This window comes from Triplophysa dalaica, chromosome 6, assembly GCF_015846415.1.
Source record: "Triplophysa dalaica isolate WHDGS20190420 chromosome 6, ASM1584641v1, whole genome shotgun sequence".
NCBI classification, from domain to species: domain Eukaryota; kingdom Metazoa; phylum Chordata; class Actinopteri; order Cypriniformes; family Nemacheilidae; genus Triplophysa; species Triplophysa dalaica.
In genome coordinates, this window is record NC_079547.1 from 24,720,424 (window position 1) to 24,742,599 (window position 22,176).

Genomic DNA, 22,176 nt, shown 5'->3' on the forward strand with positions numbered 1-22,176 from the left:
CCAAACCAGTCTGGCGTCTGTCTTCCCAATTACTAACATCCCCTCTCTCTCTCTCTCTCTCTCTCTCTCTCTCTCTCTCTCTCTCTCTCTCTCTCTCTCTCTCTCTCTCTCTCTGTGTGTGCTGTATGGGTCTAGAGTTAAGTTGCTAAGTTTTAAATATCACAAAATGTTTAAATATCACAAAATGATCAGATCAAGCGAGAAAAATGAACTGTTAAACGCCAAGTTCTATCTTTGAAGGGATACTCCACCCAAAATATCCTCATTTAATAACCCTCATGTTGTTCCAAACCTTTATTCATTTCTTTGATGAACACAAAGAAAGATATTTGGAAAAATGTTAGCAACAGGCTATTCTGGGACACCATTGACTACCATAGAAGGAAAATTATTGTGAATTTTGTTGAGAATTTGTAAGAATCTAAGAAAGCAAACAGTTCTGGGGCACATTTTTAATTTTCCTCAACGGTGTCATAGAAATGTAATTTTTCCAAATATCTTTCTTTGTGTTCAGTTGAACAAAGAAATTCATACAGATTTGCAAAAACTGGGGGGTGGGGAGTAATTCATAACAGAATTTTCATTTTTGGGTGGAATCATGAACTTCAAAGTTATGGTATAAGGGGGTTTCTACAACTGCATGCACTTATAAGTCCCAGCAGTGAAATTTGAGATTTATGTCAACATTTGTCATATGACGCTTTATAAATATATTCACAGTGTCATCACACATCTTGAAAAATATATATAATTAATGATTAATGTGATTTAATATAAAATTATATAGGATTTATAGGTCAAAAAACCGTTTTTGTTCATGTCCCACAGCAGAAATTATTTTGTATGTTTAAGTGATCATTTGTGTAATTTATGAAGTAAATGTGCCTGTGCCACACTTTTGAGTCCTTATACCGCAACAATGAAAAAAGTTTTATCAAAGACAAACAAGTCTAGTTTCTATGGAATAAGAAATTACCACATTGAGTAGATTGCTGACAGATTAGGCCATTTTACTAATAAGATAACGAAGATATAAGACATATATAATATTTTCTGAGGCAGTATTTATTGTGTGTCCTTAGCCTACATGTATTAATCCTGTACTTTGAAATACATTTTAAAAACAAATGTATATTACTGTTTAATTCATGTATTTATTAAGATGCTTAGAGTCAAATCTAATGACCTTACTAGCTGGCAATTGGCTGCAATATTGGTAAAAATGTCATTATCACAACATGTCTATCACAGAACATTTTCAAGGTTTCCTGTATTTTAAATTACAAATATTAAATATACATATTCCAGATTAAAATCTTAATGACTCCGTAGTTGCAGAAACACTCACAAACGTAACCAATACAGGAAAATTATGTGAAGCAACTTGTTCAGGTACACATTCAACAAATATGTTGACAAAATGTTTATATGCTCTCCTACTTGTAAGTCGCTTTGGATAAATGAATAAAAGTAAATGTAAATATAAATATAAAACACAAATTGATTTAAATATATATGTCATATAATCCAATTACTTATACAAATTGCCAAAATCGTGAGCACACACACTTCATTATGTAAACACTTCATTCACATAGTATAGTGCCACCAGGTGGCCAAATATTTACATTGCAAGCATATTCACTGAATATTTCACGTTATTGTCTACATAGCGTTTCTGTACTGTTAAAATATGACTTGTATGTTTACATCTGTTAACTGTATGTTCCTCTTATCATCAAAGCAAATTAAGTATTAATATTATATTAAATAAATAGATAAATGTCCTTCTGGTTTCCATGGGTTACATATAATAGTTGCTTATAAAACACAAAACTAGATAATGTTAGCCAAAGCTAAATATACACAAATACATCATCTGTGGGTCCAAATAACCCTCTAAATTTCTGCTATAGAGTATTCTCAAACACTTAATTTACATCTTATAAAATGATCCAGTACAAATTGGTAAAGGTAGAGATATGTATAGTTCATAACTAATATTAAAAGATTAGCAACATGATTGATTGAGAGAAAAGTGAGTCATCGTCTGTAATTTCTCCCAGTGGCTGATGTCGTAGTGGGTGGTTTTTTAACCTGGATTTTGCTTGCGGGATTCACCACACATCTGCTCTTCTGATAATGATCCAGAAGGTTTTTCCATAAATAGCAACACCTTAACAAGTTCTCATTACCTGTCAAAATACCATCATTAAAGCATGGTAATTAAGTAACTTATAATAAATAACACATTAAATGGGAGCAAACAACATAAACTTACCGATGATACACAACCCTTCTTGTGCTCTAGTGATGGCCACATTGACTTGGTGAGGGTCCATGATGAATCCAAGACGTTTTGTAATCCAGGATTTGGTTGGCTGTGACTCTATATCAGACTCAGGACAAGAGCGGACAGTAGACAAGATGACATATTTCCATTCACTCCCTGTGGATAAAGAAACAAACGACACGGGACTTTATTTCAGTAAAATATGCCGTATCGAATATAAAAACTTTCCATTCATCAAAAAGGTTTAAACCCAACATTTAAAGAGTTTCACCCCAGTAGAGCTACACAAGCAGGTGAAAAATATAAACACTCCTCACAAAAACACAGATAAAGGAATTTGGAAAATGTATGTTTTAGGAATCATAATTCATAATGTGTTGTATACTGAGTAGGTTATGACCCCAGTGCACATGTTTCTGTTTTACCTTGACTCTTCATGATGGTGTTGACTATGACGTCAACCAAGCCCTCGCGCCGCAGCGTCTCGCTGATATTCACCACTTGCGCGTTATACGGAGTCAAAACAGCGATATCGTTCTGTTTTATTCCAGTCCGAATCAAAAGTCTGGCGATCCGCACCTGAAGAGAAATAGTGTCATCAAAAAGCAGAACAAACCTTTACTTTGAAATAATAGGCTACTGTTTTTTGAGACTCCAGTTAGAAAAGAAATTCCATTACGAAGTTCGTTCAATAGAGAATAAGCGCCCCCTTGAGGAAGCAGATGTACGTGTGAGGCGGGATTTTGAACTAGAAGCGCGCGAACCGAACGCTTCCTGCAGGCTTTCACAAACTGACAAAAGCAGAAACGCAGGATTAACATCAACACGATGTTTTATTTATGTCGGATTTTTACTAGATTTATTCTAACGGATAAACCACCTGTTGCTGTTTCAGGTACGTTTTTTTTACGCGTCCAAGTTTAAAGAGTTTATTATTAACTATATGGCTTTTAATACAGTATAGTTTAACCGTGATGTGTGTAGTAAATCTGTGGGTATATATATTTGGTTGTACATTTATGAAAGATATTTTACTCAGTCATTAATGTATCTTCTGTCAGACTGTTATGAGGCAACAGGTCAGTTATCTTCACATTGCCCTAAACTTCCACAAAATTCCTGTGGTCTCAAGTTAGATTGTTTGATATAGGGGTATTGTTTTCAATAAGTATTTTCTTATATTTTCAAATCATCTGGCAGGTGTGTCGAGTTAGGGAGTTTTCTGATCTCTTACCGTTTCTTTTGCCTCTTCTTCATTTGCCTTTGAATTTTCATTCCCTTGTTCGGTTGAGACCACCAGACTTCTCTCTGTCCCTTCGACATGACCGAAGATGATAGACGTTTGTCCTTGAAATTCATTTAGGAAAAGACCCGGTTTGTGTGGTTTGTATGTATTTAACATGTCATCGTAGAACTGCTTGGATGGAAATGCACAAATGTCTTTTTGCTGTAATGGAACAAAAACATTTTAAGGATTTAATTAAGTTAAATGTAATATTTAGCATTAAATTTAGTATTATATTCTAATATTAAAACCATCAATTTTCTTACCATTCTGTATTGGACATCAAGCATCAATGCGTTCTCCATGTAACGTTCAAAAATAGATTTTTTCATGCCCAACCTCGCCGCAACATCACAATGGACAACAGGTTGTAGCTGCATATGGTCGCCGAGAAGAACAATCTACAACAATAAATAAGTACATTTGTAGGCTAAAGGACAATTAAAGTAGATTTAGGATTCCATGTCATACTGTACAGATGTTATCCCAGCCAAAAGTCATTCCACACTGTGGGATCTCAATTGCCATTAATGTCCGACTTTATGATGGTAAAGACACAACACATGCAAGAAGACTCATCCAGAGTTTTATGTCATTGGTTTTGTGACAAGACTCCGGTTTTAGCCTATGATCACAGGAATCCTTTATGATTCTCAAAATACGTCTCAGACGGCCAAATCATGGTCAAAATCACCTGCTCAGGTTTATGGGCCACTAGAGGAATAAAGGCTTCCGGTTCTGTTGCCATGGCACATTCATCAATGATGATCTGTTTTAGGTCGAGGGCATCGGCTAATGCAGGTTGTGAGGCAGCAGTGCAGGTGCACAAGATGATATCATGCTGTAATAATTCGTGTTTCCGGGCCTTTTGGAGGACTTCTTTGTAGCTGTGGAAAACAAAGCAGCTTTTCATTGCTAGGAAAATCAACAATTTCATTATACATAAAAAGTAAACCAAGGAAATACTGGTTACTTTCTGGTCCTGAACAATTGGGAGTACACAAAATATATGTATTAAAACTCACATACCATTTCATTTCTTCTTTAGTGAGTTGATCTCCTCTTAGAATTTTCATATCAAAAGCCTGTATTTGTCCAGAGGACGGGTTGCTTTGCTTTCGAATCAGATGGTGGAGTGCAATGGAACTATCAAAACAACAACGATAAACATCTGTTGCAATAAAATTCTCAAAGATTCCAATTTACAAAATATTTACATTGAAATAAATGCACAGTGTTTATTAGGGGTAGGAGCCTTTCGGCAACATGCGTTTGAATTAAGATTCAGATATTCAAGAAATGGCTCATTCAAGCATCAAAATGATAACATTCGGACCTGCCAATAGACATCTAGTAGTTTAAACTCAGGTTATTATATGTATTGAATTATTATTATTCAGTATCATTTAAATTTTTATTAGAATTTCTAAATATATGTTGTTGTTTTTGACATTTGTCTTGTCTTTTTATTAATTAGAGAAATTTTAAAAATAGAGGTACCGAAAACAAACCTAGCGTTTACAAATGTATAATAGATATTCAGTATTTATAAACTGCAAGTACCTGAGATCTGTACTGGGTTTTTCCACTCTTTTGGAATGCCGTGACAGTTTTAGATTACAGCCTGGGTAAGGAAATTCCAGCATCTCCACCTGATCACTGTAGACTCTCAGAGGTCGAAGTTCTTTCTGAAGTTTTAAGAGATGACCTACAATACACTTGCATTATTAAGTTGCTGTGATTTTTCATCCATGTTAAGCTAAAGTTACACTATGTAATGTTGGCTCCACTGTTTAATTATTAGCTAAGTTCGGAGTTGCAAACTGCCATAATATGCCTATTTCACCATTAAATAGTGCATATTTACACCGTGTGTACTGTTCAAATCTTCCACAAGAAACACTCTTGACTTAATAACAAAATGTTAAATGTGCGGCACACAACTGAGCACACTGTGCCGGCTGTGTCCTAGAATGTATGTTTAACTTTCCATGTGATAGACTGGAAGGAATATATATATATATATACCAAATATAGTTTGCAAAAACACACCTGCTACGACATCAACAGATTTATTAGAAGGTCCACAGTACAGAATGGCTCTTTTCTTTTGACCATTATAGGTAGGAAGTTTTTGGATTTTCTCGAGTAACCAGTACACAATATGGACACCAACAACTGTTTTTCCAGTCCCTGTGAATAAGTGCAGAAATTATTATTCAATAATGTATACTTTATATTTTTGCATTTGGCCGATGCTTCTATCCAAAGTCACTTAAGGGTATACATTTCATTTCAATACATGAAATCTACATTTATGATGTAAACATGTTTAATTTCAAATGAAAGTGATTTAGTCCAGATCCTTGTTCTACAAGGAAACATAAATTCTTAAACCAAGGCCTAGACTAAAAAATATTTCAGAAAATAAACCTTACCCGGTGGTCCTTGAATAAGAGTAAACGGGTTGACCAGCGCTTTTCTTATTGCCGTACATTGACTTTCATTAAGATGAAATCCTGAAGGCAGATAATTGTTGATTTCAAATCTTGTTCTTATCCCCTGCGAGAATGTACATCCTATTGGGGAAGAGTCGTAAGGGTGATTTTAGATGGGTACTAATTGACAATAGTGAGCAGAAGAACTTGATATAGAGGCTAATAAGGAATAGTTCGGCCAATAGTTCTGCTTTGTGTTGCTAAGAAACGGTTTGGACTGAAGTGATGTAATAGTAAACAGCTATAGAATAGTCCTTTTTTAGGTAAAACTAATCTGCAGTACCAGTTTCAGAGCTGATTCTCCTGCCCATGGCAATATTTTTCACAAGTTGGTTAGCCTTTGTCAGACTGTCAAGTGCATTCTCTTTGCGTCTGTAAAATAAAAAAAAACAATGAACCACACAAAGGATATGTGTTGTCTGTTGAAAATTTGCTTGAAGAAGATACACAAGCATGACAAGTAAAACAAATATTCAAACAAGTTGCTTAGTAAACCAATGATTTATATGTAATGTTATTTATCTTACACATCTGGCAGAAGCTTTGGAACTAACTCCACTGTGAATCGCTTGCTCTCGGAGAAGATCACATCTGGAATTTTTGTCATTGGCATATGATTAATCCGAAAATTAATCTGTAAATTTTCGGATACTTTAGATTTCTTTTCTTCAGTAGTTGTGATTACACCATGTGCAACCCAGATGATAGTTTGGATATTCATTAGATCATCACACTGAGAGTTCTGCAAATATGGACTCCCTTGACTTTTGTGAATCCTAGATCTTATACAAAGGTAACATTTCTTGAGGTCAGATTCAATAGACCACTGAGCTTTTTTATCCAGTGGAAGTAGAAAAAAACCCTGAAGCTTTTCTGGCTGAGATGTTTCCCATTTCAATGGTACATCTTCTAAAACAATGCTCTCATTTTCTGCCACAGCGCTGGTTACTGACTCCATTTCACAAATAGGTGCCCATGTTGCCTGGTAATCCATATATGTGTTGTATAGATTCCTTGATGAGTGGATTGCATATTTTGAAAAACACTTGATTGGATCTTTCACATGCTCCAAACAGATCTCAAATTTTGGATGCACAGCAAACAGCTGAACTGCTGGTGTCAGCAATCCTCGAATTGTGGATGTTCCCAGCTGCACCTCGACCGCATCACCTTGCTTTAATCTCAGTGACAGCTCAACATAATGGTCTTTTATGGGATCAAATTGGTCTGCTCCTAAATTTGGGCCTTGTATCAATCTTTTCTGGAATCGCCGTACGGAAGTTGTTGAGGCAAGTTTATCAATCAAGGAAAACATCAATTCCCAATTTTCATCTTTGAGAGCAGCTACTAGAGTTTTCCAGGCCTCTGTGGAGACATACGCCATGACTGTGTTCGGATTTTGTTGTTTGAGTTCAGCGTGTATGTCAGGATTGGAGAATGAATATATCCTACGCACCCATTTCAAGATAATGCTGCTGGTTGTTTCATCAACCTGTGGTTGATCTGCCAGCTGAAGGTCCCTAAACATAATGTCAGTCTTGGTTGGCATAGAGTCTCTGTAAAGTGGAAAAGACACTCTGAAGTTTGTCCCTGAAGGAGTGAGTTCAACAATGTATGCCACTTTCCTTTCATTCTGAATTGACAGTTTTGATGCAAAATGTAGAGCATGTACTTTCTTGTCATATGCTGACTGATTGTCATTTTTTCTTGAAAATTCAAGACAAGAAAGATGAATTTCATTTGATGTGTAACTGACATCTGTCTTGTCAATCACAGAATGAAGAAGACGCTGCACAATAACATCTATGTATCTTCGGATTGGAGATGAGGCCCATGTATAGCTGTCAAGATGTAAATCACAGTGCCCAATTCTTGAGGTATGCGTTGAATTTGAGCGCAAAATATACGCTCTCTGAAAGAGTTTCCTAAATGCAATAGCAATAGGAAGAAGCTGAGGATGAATGTCATCAGTTGTAATAAAGTCAATAATGCTGCAGATGTCTCTGTCCTGTGCTGCTGTCCTTAGACATTTCAAGAGTGATACCAATATAGGAAAGGTTTCAGAAACAGCTACCTCTTGATTTGGGACACTGCTGTAAGCACTACCCAACCTTTGGCCTCTCATTGTGTGAGAATTAGTTTTAAATGAATCAGCTTGACATGAGAGGTGAGCAGAAAGAGGAACCAAAGAAGCATTATGGTCTAAAAGGTCTTCAACTTCAGCAAATTTAGGCATTTCTTGGCATCTGACTGGAGTCAGACTCCTTGTTGATGCATCAAACAGAAGCCGATCAGCAACCGTGTGGTTAAACATGATCATCAGCTCCTCAATAATTCTGTGGGATCGTCGTCTTCCGAGGGGTACGCCCTCATCGGGAGCTTTGTAGCACCAGTCTTCTTGTTTCCTGGATTTCCTGTGTACATCTGCAAAGAAGCATGCTATCACAAGGCAGACTTCAAGGGGCTCAAAATGCAGAACCTTTTTAAGGATATCTTCAACTTCACCATAAGAAAACCTCCTTTTGGAGCGAATTACGGACTTGACAAAGTATCTTCTTTTTATACAATATGTCTTTTTGTCAACTTCTGAAATCAAAGAGATGGCTCGTCTGTCGCAGTCAGGGATTATACTGAAGAACTTGACACTTAGCTCTTTAGGAAACATATATGTTGGCTCCCTCGCAGGGGAATAGAATGCAGTACACTGCTGTCTTGCATATTTGTCCAGTTCACTGTCTTTGCTTACATAGCTTGCAACATCAGAAATGTGAACTCCTATTTCAAAGCTCTCTCCTAAATCCCTCACACTGATTGCATCATCAAGGTCCTCTGAAACTTCTGAATCTATGGTAAATGTTGGGAGGTGTCGGAAATCTTCTCGTCCATCTTCAAACACTTGGAGACCTTGAAAATCTGTCATCTCTCTTTCCGCAGCTGGAGGAAGTGTCCTCCTCAACTGGAACTCTATGTCAAGAACCTTCAAACCATCTTCTAGAGATGCTTTTTTTGGAAACAATCCCACAACAGTTCCCAATGGAATCATGTTACCCTCTCTCCACGTCAAAACCCTGACAACAAAGAGATAATTTCTTTGGGTTTCTTCGTTTATTTTAATGAACCTCTGTATTGTGTAGTCCTGTGGATTTCGTACTGCAATGTGATTTGGTTTGTCCTTCCAAAATGGAGTAAAGATTTTGCAAATACATGGGTTAATTGGTGTCATCACCTGACTGTCATGTTTTTCAATGGTGCAGACAAATTCTTTAAGGGTATCTGCACTTTCAAGAACCTGGATTACTTTTCCCATTGGAGGATTTGATTTATGATTTGTGATCTCCACTTCTACTTTGTCTCCAGGGAATGAATGTCCCATATTTTTTCTGCCCTTGATGGCAATTCTTAATGTGGGGTCATCAAGTGATCTAGCATAACCTTGCCAAAAACTTTTCATGTCTAATTCACATTTGTGGACAGAAGAGTTTTTCTGTGAACGGCTGGAATCTCCTTCTTGGATTTGGTTGACATAATTTCTGACAAGTTCATTTTGTAAAACAGGAAACAATCCTTCATCTGTCAGTGAGATGTTTATGTCTTCATTATCAAGAAGCTCTTTAAGTATTGGATCATCTATGTTTGAAATCTCAGATGTGGTTGATTCACTATCACTGATATCTTCATCTTCAATTCTGGAGAGCTTTGATAACTCAAGGAGATCCTGTTTCCAGAAATTCTCTACAAGATGATGGGCACTTCCCTTGTCAATGCAATGCTCTATGTAAGACATCCAAAGTCTACAGGATGTTCCAAAGTGAGAGAGTGCTGCTGCATCTCCAACTACAACTATTTGAGATTGAGCCCTCGTCATAACAGTGTTCAGCACACGTCTGTCATTGAAAAACTCGAGACAGGACAGGTTGGTTTCCAGCAGGCTGTCTTTGGTGTGCACAGTGGAAATCACAATTACTCTGAATTGTTTTCCTAAAAATATGAGCAAAGGCAGTCATTACATTCCCTTTGGTCACATCTACATATATCTGTATGTAAAAATCAAGAAATGGTACAATAGTCAGTTGTGAAGTCATTCGTACCTTGCACATTTTCTGCATTCTCCACAGTGATATTGCGAAGTCTTTTTCTTATTTCATTTACCTACGACACAAAAGAAGCAAAACCATTAGCTAGATTTTTAACACAATTAGCAGGACACCATTAATTATAGTATTACATAAATGCTAGTTCATTATCAATTGGTACCTGTCGACCTTGTGAAAGAACACAGATTGATGTTGGATCTTGATCTTGCCACTCGGTAGGCCAGTTTCTCTTTATCTCTTGCACAATGTCAACAACACTTTGAATTTCTTCTGCATTGAACCAGGACATGGTTGTTGGGTCTAAATGACATTCTCCTCTTACATGATGGAACTGCAAGGCATGTTGCTCTGGATGAGAGGGCACATCTCCTCTAGCCTTGATCACTCTTACATCTCTTTGATTGCTCATCTCATAAAAATGTTCTGATACAAAGTCCACGATGTCCTTTGTAGAGCGGTAGTTTTCACTAAAAATGATTCGACTTTGTTTGGCTGCGGTACTGTTTTCAGCTTGGTAGTGATAGAAAAGGCGACTGAGCAGCGTATGGTCTGAGCATTTTTCTTGTGTCATAGAAAAGAGTTTGGGTCCCATCTGCATGTGATCTCCTGCTAACACAACACGCGTCGTCTTACCTGCCAGGCCCAGTGCCATAAGAGCTTCACACTCCAACATCTGAGAGGCTTCATCGATCAGAATGTGACTGAAGTAGTGTTCCGGGAGACTCATGCCAAGGAAGTACCGAGCCATTGAAGTTGTTGTTATTATGATTCGTGTAGAATCCAGGACAGCTTTGTCGGGAAATTCAAAGTAAAAGCCATCCTTCGATAAATGACAGTACTGTCGTGTGATAGGATCAGTGGATTGTTGGCTCTTTTCCATTGCCTTTATTCTCAGGGGTCTGACTTCAGGATGATCAGTTACATATTGGTGGAAATGTTTTTCAACATAAAGATCAGCTGAGCTGCGTTGAGACAGATTGAGAGAGATAATGTTAATAAACAAATACAGTTCTGCATTGTAAATCAAGTGTGGCTAGTTTATTTGCGGTACATTAGATTTACCTGTTTGTGTGTGTACAAATCAAGATTTTGTTCTGCGGTTGCTTCACAAGAGTCCGGGCCATAGTGGCGAGGGTCATAGTTTTCCCTGTTCCAAAAGGTCCATAAATCAACAAAGGTGGCATACTGTCCGTGTTATCTGTTGCACTCAGGATGAAGTTCAAAGCAGCTTTTTGCTGCTCATTTAAGTCCCCTGTACCTGAATGGTTTGAAATATGAATGGTGCGGTTCTTCAGATCAGGCAAAACCTTTTCCAGGTCTTTGAGATCATCAATAGCCTTGTGCATCTCACAGAACCAAAGACGATTTAGTTGGAATTGGACCTCCATCTCACATTCTTGCTTATTCTGCAGAACAAGATCAGTGCAGCATTGTTTGGAAAGCTGTAGATGTAATTTAGTCTCTGTGACAGTATCTTTTAGCAGCACTGCCTCATAAATAGGTGCATCACTGTCCACGACTTGCACGAGAGCTTTTATGCTTTGTCTTTTCAGGATGTAACCTTGTGGGGTATCAGGGGTGAGTGGGTGAGATGGATGCACAACAGCAAAAAGTTCACCCGGAAGAGCACATTTCAATCCAAACCCGAGATCATATAGATTGTTCGTCAACTGCACGGAACCTTGCTGATTTAGCCTGTTGAGAAATGTTTTAAGTATTGGAATTATATAAACCAGTATGTGAAAAAGCAAACTGACAAACCAATATATGTACCTGGCAAGTAGTTGAGCCTCTTCGTTTTCCTCCTGGTATAAAAACCTGCGCATGTTCTCTTTGTAATTTTCATGAGTCATTGTTCGGTTCATCTGGGGTTTCACAAAAAGCTTGTATTTCTTTAGCAGTGCTCTCTCTGCCTCTGATCTTTCAGAAAAAGGCACAATTTGTACGTTTTCCTCATTCCATGGCTCAATAAATCTAACAGTAGGTGGGTCACTTGGTTCTTGCAGAACCTCAGGTGCTGGAGTCAAGTCTGATGTTTCCTCACAACAATGTGTGACTTTTATTTCCTTTCCAACATTGACCCTGAGTTTTTGCCGTATTACAGGTCTCCTATTAAAGTCAAAGATGAGCCATTGCTCATACAGACCTGGCTGGTCAGATGTGAAGGATACTGCGATCTCATATACTGCGGAAACAATTTAAACAGTTACAATATTTTAACAGCAGGAGATTTTTGGTATACATGAGCAAAGCACTAATTCTAAGCACTATTTGTAAAAGTTTTAAACACTTGTTTAAATGTAATGCAACGAAGCAGTAGTGCTAAAATACGCCTATGCATTTCAAAGTGTCCACCTTTTGGATTATCTCTAGTCAGAAACCAGCCACCTGTGGAATACGTCTGTTTTGTGTGGGGGTCTTTGTTAAGGGTGAATGTTGCTCCGGTATCTTGTCGAAGTAAAGCAACAACTTCTAAACGCTCCTGTAGAGATACAAGAGTGAGTATTGATGACAAAGGTTCTTCTTGACAACATTATCTAATCAGTTAATGTGGTAGACTAAATGTGACCATGGACCACATAACACGTAAGTAACACTGCAATATAATATTTGCAGCCAACAAAACATTGTATTGGTCAAAATTGTGTAATTTTAAGTGAGGAACATGTTCCATGAAGATATTTTGTAAATTTCCTGCTGTGAAAAAAATAAAAACTTTATTTTTGTGAGCGGATGCATCAAAATTGCTAAGAAATATATCCGTAAACATGCCAACACACATTCGCTGCTGCCCGCTCTTTGAGAATGACCAACTCAAGTTTAGTATTTGGGTTGATCTACTCTTCACAACTTCATCACAGAGGTAAGCCAATAGAGAGCTTTAAAACAAACCGGTTTCTTTCTTAGCAACGCTAAGTCACTTTAAAAAATATTTTTTCAATATTTTGCTTCCAGAGTTTCAAATATTAGTATCTCTATTCTCTACCAAATATTGTCCCATCCTAACAAACCATAAAACAACGGAAAGCAAAGATGATGTATAAATCTCAATTTAGAATTTTATCCCCAAAAGACTGGATTTGTTTTCCAGGATCGCAGATATGTTTACAATCCAATTTAGCACTAAAATAGAAATGTGCTATTGTTATATTTCTGTAATGGTCTAAAAACATGTTTAAAATGTTTTGGAACTAACCCATGTTCTCCAGAGTTTCTTTTAAACATTCAAACATTTCTTTGTATTGTAAGTGTTTGTACACACCTCAGACGTAATAGTAAAATTCCATGTACATGAGATCCCTATTTGCCTGACGTAAACACAATCTGAATCTGTGTCACAGTCGACTTTGAAGTCAGATGTGTCAATGATGTCGCTCACCTGCGGACGCAAATAAAGCACTTCAGCAAGATATCCCATTATAGACACATGACATTGCTCTTTAGCATCATTGACCACTTACAATCCTCTCTTTATCCTTGCTGTGTCTATATTCCTCTAGAAGGTGGTCTTGATAGGACAGCAGACCCTGATCGGCTGCATCCTGAGCTCTTTTTCGAGCATCCTTGATTCTTTTTTTCCATTCCCTAATTTCCTCTTTACTGTGAGCCTTCAAGCAGTTATCTCCATACTCACATGTCTGGGATCTGTGACAGAAATTCAGCATTACACTTTAATCTTTGATTCGTGCAAACATGTCAGACTTTATAAACAGTAGATACCTATCACATAGTTTCAAGTCTTTATATGATTGTGCTGGACAGCGGTGCTTCCATTGAGAAGATGTATCTTCAAAGATCTGTTTCCTGTGCTCGACAGTAAAACAATGGTTCATTAACTCCTCCTCTGTGTTGAAGTACTGGTTGCATAACTTGCAAAACGTCAGTCCAGTGAAAGCCATGATTCCGAGAGGAGATTCCTTCGAAATGAAAGCAAGACTTCAAATGAGATGAATTTAAAAACATAAGAGTTTTAATTCACGACAAGTCAATAATATTATCTATAAATACTTTTTTAGGCTTTTAATACAAAGCATCAATAATCCTAATTGAGAAAAGAAGTTTATTACTGCAGGATGATACATTTTGCATTTTTTACTTCCTTCTTATTACTTCCTACTCATGTACCATCACAAAAACTAAGTTTCATTTCTGTATCTCAAAGCATTACAAAACATACAGCCGTGCTTTCTTGTTTATTCTTTGGATCTTATAGAAGTTGTTTCTTCATAGCACAGAATTAGAAAAACTAGGTTTTAACATTCATTTAAAAAGGGTTCAACATTTCTGAGAGATGTTGAAACCAACCTTCAGTATGCATGTGACTAGTTGTCAGGAATGAGAGGATCTGTGCCAAACCACACGATTCACATTTTATAAACAACAATGTACAACTTTGAACTGGTGGTGGTGCTAAAGGTTTAAGCTAGAAATCCCACAATTGACATGAAATACATTGGTACTGTCGTGTATTTGAAAGCTTTTTACTATTCAATCATTTAAAAAGAAATCCTTGTTATATTGTTGTGATTATTTTAACCATTTTTATGTAAAGCACTATGAATTACCATTGTGTATGAAATGTGCTATTCCAATAAAACTGCCTTGCCTATTCTTACTTTTAATCACAGAAACATGTTCACAAAACATTTAGTTAATAAGATCAATAAACATTTGTGCATTTTAGTCTTGGGTCCTTAATAAAGACTAACAATAACGAGCAGCATTCATACCTTATCATTTCCTTCCCATCTGCAAGGATACAAACTTCTGATACCTTATGGTCCTCCAGTGTCAGCAGACGTCTCGGCAGCTTCACTGTGATGTGTGAGACGTGTTCAAGCATTTTAAAGATGTTGCTCAGCAACACAGACTAAACCCCTCCCTGTGTTAATAAATAAGCTCACAGGGTACTTCAAAACAAATGCTCATATGGCGTTAAGTTTCAGTTTCATTATTGATGAAGTGCGAGAGATATTTTCTGCCAGCCACTACACAGAGATCTTTTTCCCCAATTCCCATCATATCATGTTAAACTACATACATCTATCAAACCAAATTGTTCTTTTTGAAAACCGAATTGTATAACGTATGTTGTAAATTACCAAAGTAAACCGAGAATATGTTCAAGAATGACCACATCCTTTAAATGCAACAAACATTACATTCAGATGCCACGAACACAACACATGTTTATGACTTTGAACTCAGGAATGTTAATATTGTTTATTCTTTCAAGATCAAATGATCGGAGATATACATTCGTTCTATTATATTTACACGTTATATAACGTCATGGAAGTTTCATATTTAAAGGAGATAGTCTTCTAACATGACCATGTTTATCTGAAAACAGTTTCCATTTCAATTTCCTCTAACAGCTGTGATGACGTGGGCACTGTTAACACTCGCACATGAGGACACAAACACACAAAAACTTCCTCATTGTACTGTAACAGTTATCTTATCAGCAGCACCTTTAATAGGTTTATAATGGAAACACACCCAGGCAGAAACTGCGACGTCAGCAATTATCGCAATACTGCATCAAAAACCTGTTGTTAAAGTTACACTGGATTTCTGTCAAGTAATAAAAGGCGTGTTCAAAAATGTTGAAGTCAACATCACATGAGCTTGTTGTGTTTTCGATATCCACCAGATAAACAGTGACTCATCGGGTGTGCTCATTGATTTATATTACATCCTTAAAAGTGACAGAAACTTCCTTACAAACCTGTTATACTTTAATCGTGTTGTTCCGTTATCGTTTTCAGTTTTCAGCATGTAGGAGAAAATCCGACCGATACAGAGCTTTTACCCCTGAACCTAAACTACCGGAAGAAATATTGTGAAGAAATGTCCTATAAAGTGCAAAGCAAATGTGAGGTTTGTTTTAGACAGTCGTTTATCATGCTTACAAGAGTCAAAGTGATCTATCCTTGTCTTATCTACAAGCGTATGGAAGTAACATAGCAGGTTTCCCCATTACAAACTAGAAGAGACCATCTGGTTTGGGCTCATTTATTTATTTTCACAGGGAGATAAACCACATGGCCCAAAGTATATCTTTTACACATGGATTGGTTTGGTTATTGAGTAAACACAGCGTGACTTGAATCAAAATGCCATACAATGACATGAATGAGCCTGACCCATCATCCAGCATCACCTGACCTGAGCAGGGTACACTCTAAAAAGTGTTGGGCTGTTTTTGAATCATGCTGGGTAAATACTGGACAAAACACATTACTATAAATGCACATACACACCGAAAAAGTGTTTTAAAAGCGCTTTTAGCTTAAAACAGGCCAGGGTGTGCATATGTGCGCAAGCACCTAGTGTTTCTTTACAGCGCAACATCGCCATCCACTGGCCTGGCATGCATAATACTGCATTTTTATTCGATTTCCCGGATTTGTGTAGATGTACAAACTTTTCAACAACACAAAAAGCTTTCCGTTTTTCATTGTGTAAACGTTCTGTAAAATGTAATCTGTCAAACCCTGTTCGCACAGTCTACAAACAATATGCATCGACCCATCTGTGTGTTTTGGAAAGCGCTCTTAAGGGAGCTTACTAGCTTTTCTGAAATTGCTTAAGCTACCTTTAAAGACTTTAAAGTCCATACAGGTTGGGTCATGTAGTGAATGTGATCTTATGTTACATGCTTAGGGATTTCCAATGGGGAAAACTGACAGGTGAGTCCGGTTACTTTAAAACATTGTGCCCAAAAAGGCGGCGTTGTCCAAATGCGATCGTAATTGAATGGACTTGTTTCAGACCGTGTGTCCTCATCCAGACCGCTCATTGTGAAGTTCCTTATTCCTGCGTACTTCTGCGGCATGGATCTCCTGAAAAAGAGAAGAAAAGGGAGTCAAAGAGCGAAGAGAAAATGAATGAGGGCATTCTTGGTTTATTCATTATATGACTCTTCGCTCTCTTTAAAATGTTTTCAAATTTTTACTAGAACAGACCTTCTGTCTCAGACGCTGTTTGAGAGCGTTAAGACGGGCTGTGCGGTTTTCCTCCGTCTGTTCCATCTTGTGGTTGAGTTTCTCTTCCGTTGTCTTGCTGTAGTTGTTGTTGACCTCCTGGGCCTTGTGAAGCACGTCCTTCTCACGCTCCCGTTTCTCGGCCAGCTGCAGGAGGATCTGCTTCTCCTGCCACTGCAAGAGCGATGATGTCACAATAACGCTCAAAACAATCGTGCACTGACAAGTAAAGTACCACGACTTTACTATAGTACAGTTGTGGTATCGGATAGCCGTTGTTCTTTTAAAAGGTTATTAAAAAAAACATTCGGTGGATGACAATAATTCAACAGGAAGAAAGAAAACCACAGCACTGCCACATTATATGTCCAAATTCAAACCTTGGTGCGTTTAGTTAATTGTACATTCTGTGTATGTGCAATGCTCTTTTGTCGTATGGCGCATGTAACATCATCTCACCTTTCGTCTTTCTTCGGCTGCCTGTAATCTCCTCTGTAGTTCCCCCAGTGAAGTCTCCTTCTTCTTAGATGGTAACGCTAGCGTCTGGGGTTTCTCTGGAGACAGGTCAGTTGGACTCTTGAGGATGAGCTCAAACGCCTGACCAGAAGCTCGCTTATTCAGAGACTTTACCTCTATATCTGTGATAGGAGGAGAAGAATAAATGTGTGAGACGTCCTTCAGTATATCGGTTACCAAAGAGCACCGGGTTTGGTGAGCTCGTACCTTCAAACTGCCCGAATGTGTTTGCGTGAGGTTGAGAATACAAACAAGAGCAGATGAGAGACAACATGGACATCTCTCTCAACTTCTCAGAGTAACCTGCAAAAAAGATTAAGAAAAATGTGAAGCAGAGTTTTTCAGTCCACAAAGTCTGTGGGATTTGGCCGTAGTAAGCTGTAATGTAATTGCTTAAATCAGCTCAGTCTATTTTATGTATTCATTTGTATGATGTCATTTGTATTTTAGTTTTGATTTTTTTGATTTTTGATTTTCTTTCACATACAAATTCATGCAAAAATCGGCAATCGCCAGCTTGTTAAATAGTTGTTTTCCTGCAAGATCAGGTTGTTTAAACTGGATGAGTTTGTCAATATTAAAATCCTGAGTCACATGTAAAGTGAAAAATGTAACTGATGGATGTTGCCGAGCAACAGTACCTCACACAGCATCACAGCTGAGATAACCAATCAGCAGTCAGACAGCCACCCTTAACAAAGGGATCATGCATTATTGATCTGATTGGCCCAGGACCAGCACACATTTCAGTAGAGTCATGATGGATCTGAGCAGGGTGTTTAGTAAATTTAGTATTCTAATATGTTTTCTTAACAAACATGGCTATTTAGGAAACATATGAGTACGAACTGCTATTATTATTGGTAATATGTAAAAGATATTTGAAGGTACAAAATGGGTGGAGTTAAGCGGTGTGTGTATACAGATTAGAAAGGGGATTGAGTTCATTCCATTGGCTTATACTATTTGTTTCTCTCTTGAGCTCTTTGTAATGTGTGTGCATATATTAATCACCCATGTGCTCGGCCTAAAGGTTAAACTTCACAATGAACCCAAAGACTGAAAATAATTCAAATCATACATCGCGTGGTTATAAAATGAACCCTGAAACCTCGCAGAGATCATGATTTGGGGACGATCAAGAAGAGTTCAACCAAACCGGTCTGACCATCTTCTGCAGAACAAAACAGAAGATTTCCTGAAGAACGTTGATAACCAAACAACATTGAAACCCATTGACTTCCATTGTATGGACACAAAACCACTGAAACATTTCTCAAAATATCGTTTTTGTGTATCACAGAAGAAGGTGTCATGTACAGGTTTTGAACAACGTGAGGATGAATAAAGGACAAAATTTCTTTTTAGATTTTTTTTAAAGAGTTTTAGATTAACTCTTTCTTTAATATGCTAAAGTTTATTCAGAGAATTGTCATGACAGATGTAGTCTTGTACATCTGTTGACACATAATTTTTACTATTTATCCGTCCTTGCACGTGACATCTTAACTAAATGCATGTCTAAAGCTTTAAAGCAGGACACACTATAATAAATGTACTACATACTATAAAAGACTACCGGTGTTTTGTACAAAAAAATTTTATACACATATCCTATGTCCTTCATCCTATTTACTGTAGTATTGTCGGATGTGTAACTGCACTACTGTGCACCAAATGAACCCGTGGGGTTTTCATATGATAAAACCTGCAGTGTTATGCAGCACACACACAAACACAACGACGTTTAAAAGAACTACATTCCTTTTATTGCTCCAGTTATCTTTCGGTTCACCTCTACTGCACAGAGACCGGTGGCACAAGGCAATATTATCACTATCGTGTGATCACAGAAAAGGACATTGGTGCTATTAGCGTCAATGTCATGTTAAAGGACCCCCGCCCAAACACATACACACATCTACAGCAAGATTCACATTTAATGTTGTCATGTTCCGTATTAAACCCTGACTGCAATAATGTCTGTATACTGTTAAACTATAGAGACTGTAATAGCGTCAGGCATACCTGAAATTGTGCTGCTCATAGTGATGCTGGAGGCGGACGGATGCTGAGCAGAGATGAACCGAATGAACCTCAAAAGAGTGATGCACAGCTAGTGCTCTGTATTAGCAGGGGAGAAATAATACATGCAGACGGGAGAGATGTGGAGGGGGTGTTGAGAGAGAGAGAGAGAGAGAGAGCGAGAGAGAGAGGAGAAATAAGAGGTGGTGGTGCAGTAATGATGTTTGATCAAAAGAAACAGAGCAAAGTGAGAAAACAAAGAGCTCTTTTGCTGCTCCCACACACACACAATCAGCTATTTTAATACGTTTAAACAATGTTACAATCTCGGAAGATTGGTCATCAAATTACTTTGGTAACTGCAAATATTACTTAATTAAGTTAAATGACAGAACAGATGATCCGAGTACAAACATTAATCTGCAAGTAAACCTTGTCAAAGGGAGAACAAAACCGTTCCATGTTACAGCCACACTTAAAAACGAACGTCAACACAATAAATATATACAATTTCAAAAATGTGGATTAAGTCAAAGAATCGAAATAGGCAAAATAATCAAAAGGATTTGGAGAAATTTTAAAGTGTGACCAAGGTGTCAATATATTTTTTATCAGGATGCTGTAGGTGGTTAATATTTAACAAGACCTTTTTATTTTGAGTATTGGAGCTCTTTTGTGTTATCTGTGAGCAGTATTGATTTATCTGGTGATGTATTGAGCTCAGATCTGTGACATGCCCTCAACATTGCATTGTTTCTGATCAGCTATAGATCCAGGAGTGACACTAGAATACCCGCTGATATACATTAAAGAGTAAATATTCTTTGATTTTTATGGTCCTGTTTTGGTTTATTTAGTGTCCAACAACAACACTATTCTTTCGTTAGTTTAGGCAGTTTTTCTTATCTTACTTCTTAACTGCCTCTCAATTGATTTGTTCGGCAAATCATCCGTCTAATCCCCCTCCTTTCCGCTAGCATACTCTGATCTGATTGGTCTACTGCGCTTGAGGCTTTTAACTTTAATTCTATTTTTTATCTGTATTATTTATTTTCCTGTGCTTTGGCAGTGTCAAATTTGTTTTATCATGCATTTAAAGCTTCTTTGAATGAGGCTCACATTGTTTGGGGGAGAAGAGTGAAGTGGGCGGTCCTAGCAAAACGTAGGCAGGGACTATATGTAGTGATGTAAATCTGCAATGATTCGCGAATCTGACTAGAGACAACTCGTTTGCGTGATTCAGAGTCGATTCCCTTTTTTCCAAGACAATAACTTTGTTATTCATTCACCTTCAGATTTACAACTTGGCAAACTGCTTACTTTCAAATATGGCATCATTACACGCTGCACGAAATGTTATTTACATGATCTCGTAAAGTGAACTGTTTCAATAGATCACGCTGTGAAATTCTAGTTGAAAAAGCGATAAAATAAAAGGTAAACATTTTAATAAATGTTATTTTGGAATTAGTCCGGGCAATTTTTTTTTAAATTTACAACTAACCACCCTAAGCCATTTTTATCAATTCAATTTTATCAATACATTCGATAGTATGGATTAGATTAATACATTTTCTAAAAAAGATGCATTCAGAAAATCTCTTGTGAAGTTTAAGTCTATCTATCCCTCATCTATTCTCATCCACAAGCACAAAACAAACAAAAACGTTTATACCTAAAGGGAAAAGGGGGTTAGAATCTTGCAGTGTAAACATGAGACTGCAGTTTTATTCAAGAGTAAATGTAGAGTTATGTAAGTCTTTATACACAATTCATGCCTCTGCTGAAGCGTTGCGTGCTGGGACAAACTCCACTGCTCTTTAAAACATCGCCACAAGACAGACGCTTCCTTAAAGACAATTCAGGTCATCTGTCTCAGCCAATCACACGCAGAGGATTTCCATCCTCTCCAGAACTTTCTATAACGGCCACTCCTGTTAAAAAGAAAGTGTTCATAATCCTAATATAATCAAAGCGTAATGTGAGACAGAGTTTATAAGAGAGTGACTAACCTTTATAAGAATTGAATGGATGGTGTAACCTGACAGTATTCAGGAATTCTTTTATTGGATGGTCAGTGGATTATATTTGCTCTTTCACAAACACATCTGAACATTCTGCAGGTGGAGTGAATGGGTTTTAAGTGTCTGAGGTCACAGATGTGATTTACGCCGCCGTAATCACATGCATGGCTTAAGAAACACTTATTGATTCTCCGGTGACTATGTAATATGCATTCGGCTCAGATGACAGTAAATCAATAACCTGATAGAATAAAGTGTTTCGTGCAGTCGCGAGGGTCAGAAAAACATCTGTTGGGTAAATGAGACCCAGTGGCACACAAATTATCTCATTTCCATCTCTTCTTTTTATTATAGAATAGTTATTAAAAATCGTTCAATGCTTTCAAAGCGTCATCACAGGAATGTTGTTAAGAGTTCTTCAAACGGAGTTTAGTGTCAAATGAAATTTCAAG

The 22,176-nt window shown here is 37.4% G+C and overlaps 2 protein-coding genes across 2 annotated transcripts; both read right to left on the bottom strand.

Moving 5' to 3' along the window:
• Positions 1 to 1,044: 1,044 nt before the first annotated feature.
• helz2a (helicase with zinc finger 2a) lies at positions 1,045 to 15,009 on the bottom strand. The gene is made up of 21 exons (XM_056750995.1): positions 14,901 to 15,009; positions 13,891 to 14,087; positions 13,632 to 13,815; positions 13,433 to 13,549; positions 12,526 to 12,652; positions 11,944 to 12,355; positions 11,233 to 11,865; positions 10,331 to 11,132; positions 10,165 to 10,225; positions 6,604 to 10,054; positions 6,360 to 6,448; positions 6,017 to 6,157; positions 5,631 to 5,771; positions 5,142 to 5,286; positions 4,608 to 4,724; positions 4,273 to 4,465; positions 3,845 to 3,979; positions 3,528 to 3,740; positions 2,719 to 2,872; positions 2,282 to 2,449; positions 1,045 to 2,195 (listed from the first exon to the last, which is right to left on the bottom strand). Exons 2-21 carry the CDS (start codon positions 14,067 to 14,069, stop codon positions 2,044 to 2,046), a joined length of 7,614 nt encoding a protein of 2,537 aa, XP_056606973.1. The 5' UTR covers positions 14,070 to 14,087; positions 14,901 to 15,009; the 3' UTR covers positions 1,045 to 2,043.
• A 1,183-nt stretch (positions 15,010 to 16,192) lies between these two features.
• Positions 16,193 to 19,901, bottom strand: stmn3 (stathmin-like 3). Its single transcript, XM_056751207.1, has 5 exons — positions 19,704 to 19,901; positions 17,883 to 17,978; positions 17,619 to 17,797; positions 17,142 to 17,333; positions 16,193 to 17,018 (listed from the first exon to the last, which is right to left on the bottom strand). The coding sequence occupies exons 1-5, from the start codon at positions 19,720 to 19,722 to the stop codon at positions 16,959 to 16,961; spliced, it is 546 nt and encodes a 181-aa protein (XP_056607185.1). The 5' UTR covers positions 19,723 to 19,901; the 3' UTR covers positions 16,193 to 16,958.
• Between the last annotated feature and the right edge of the window lie 2,275 nt (positions 19,902 to 22,176).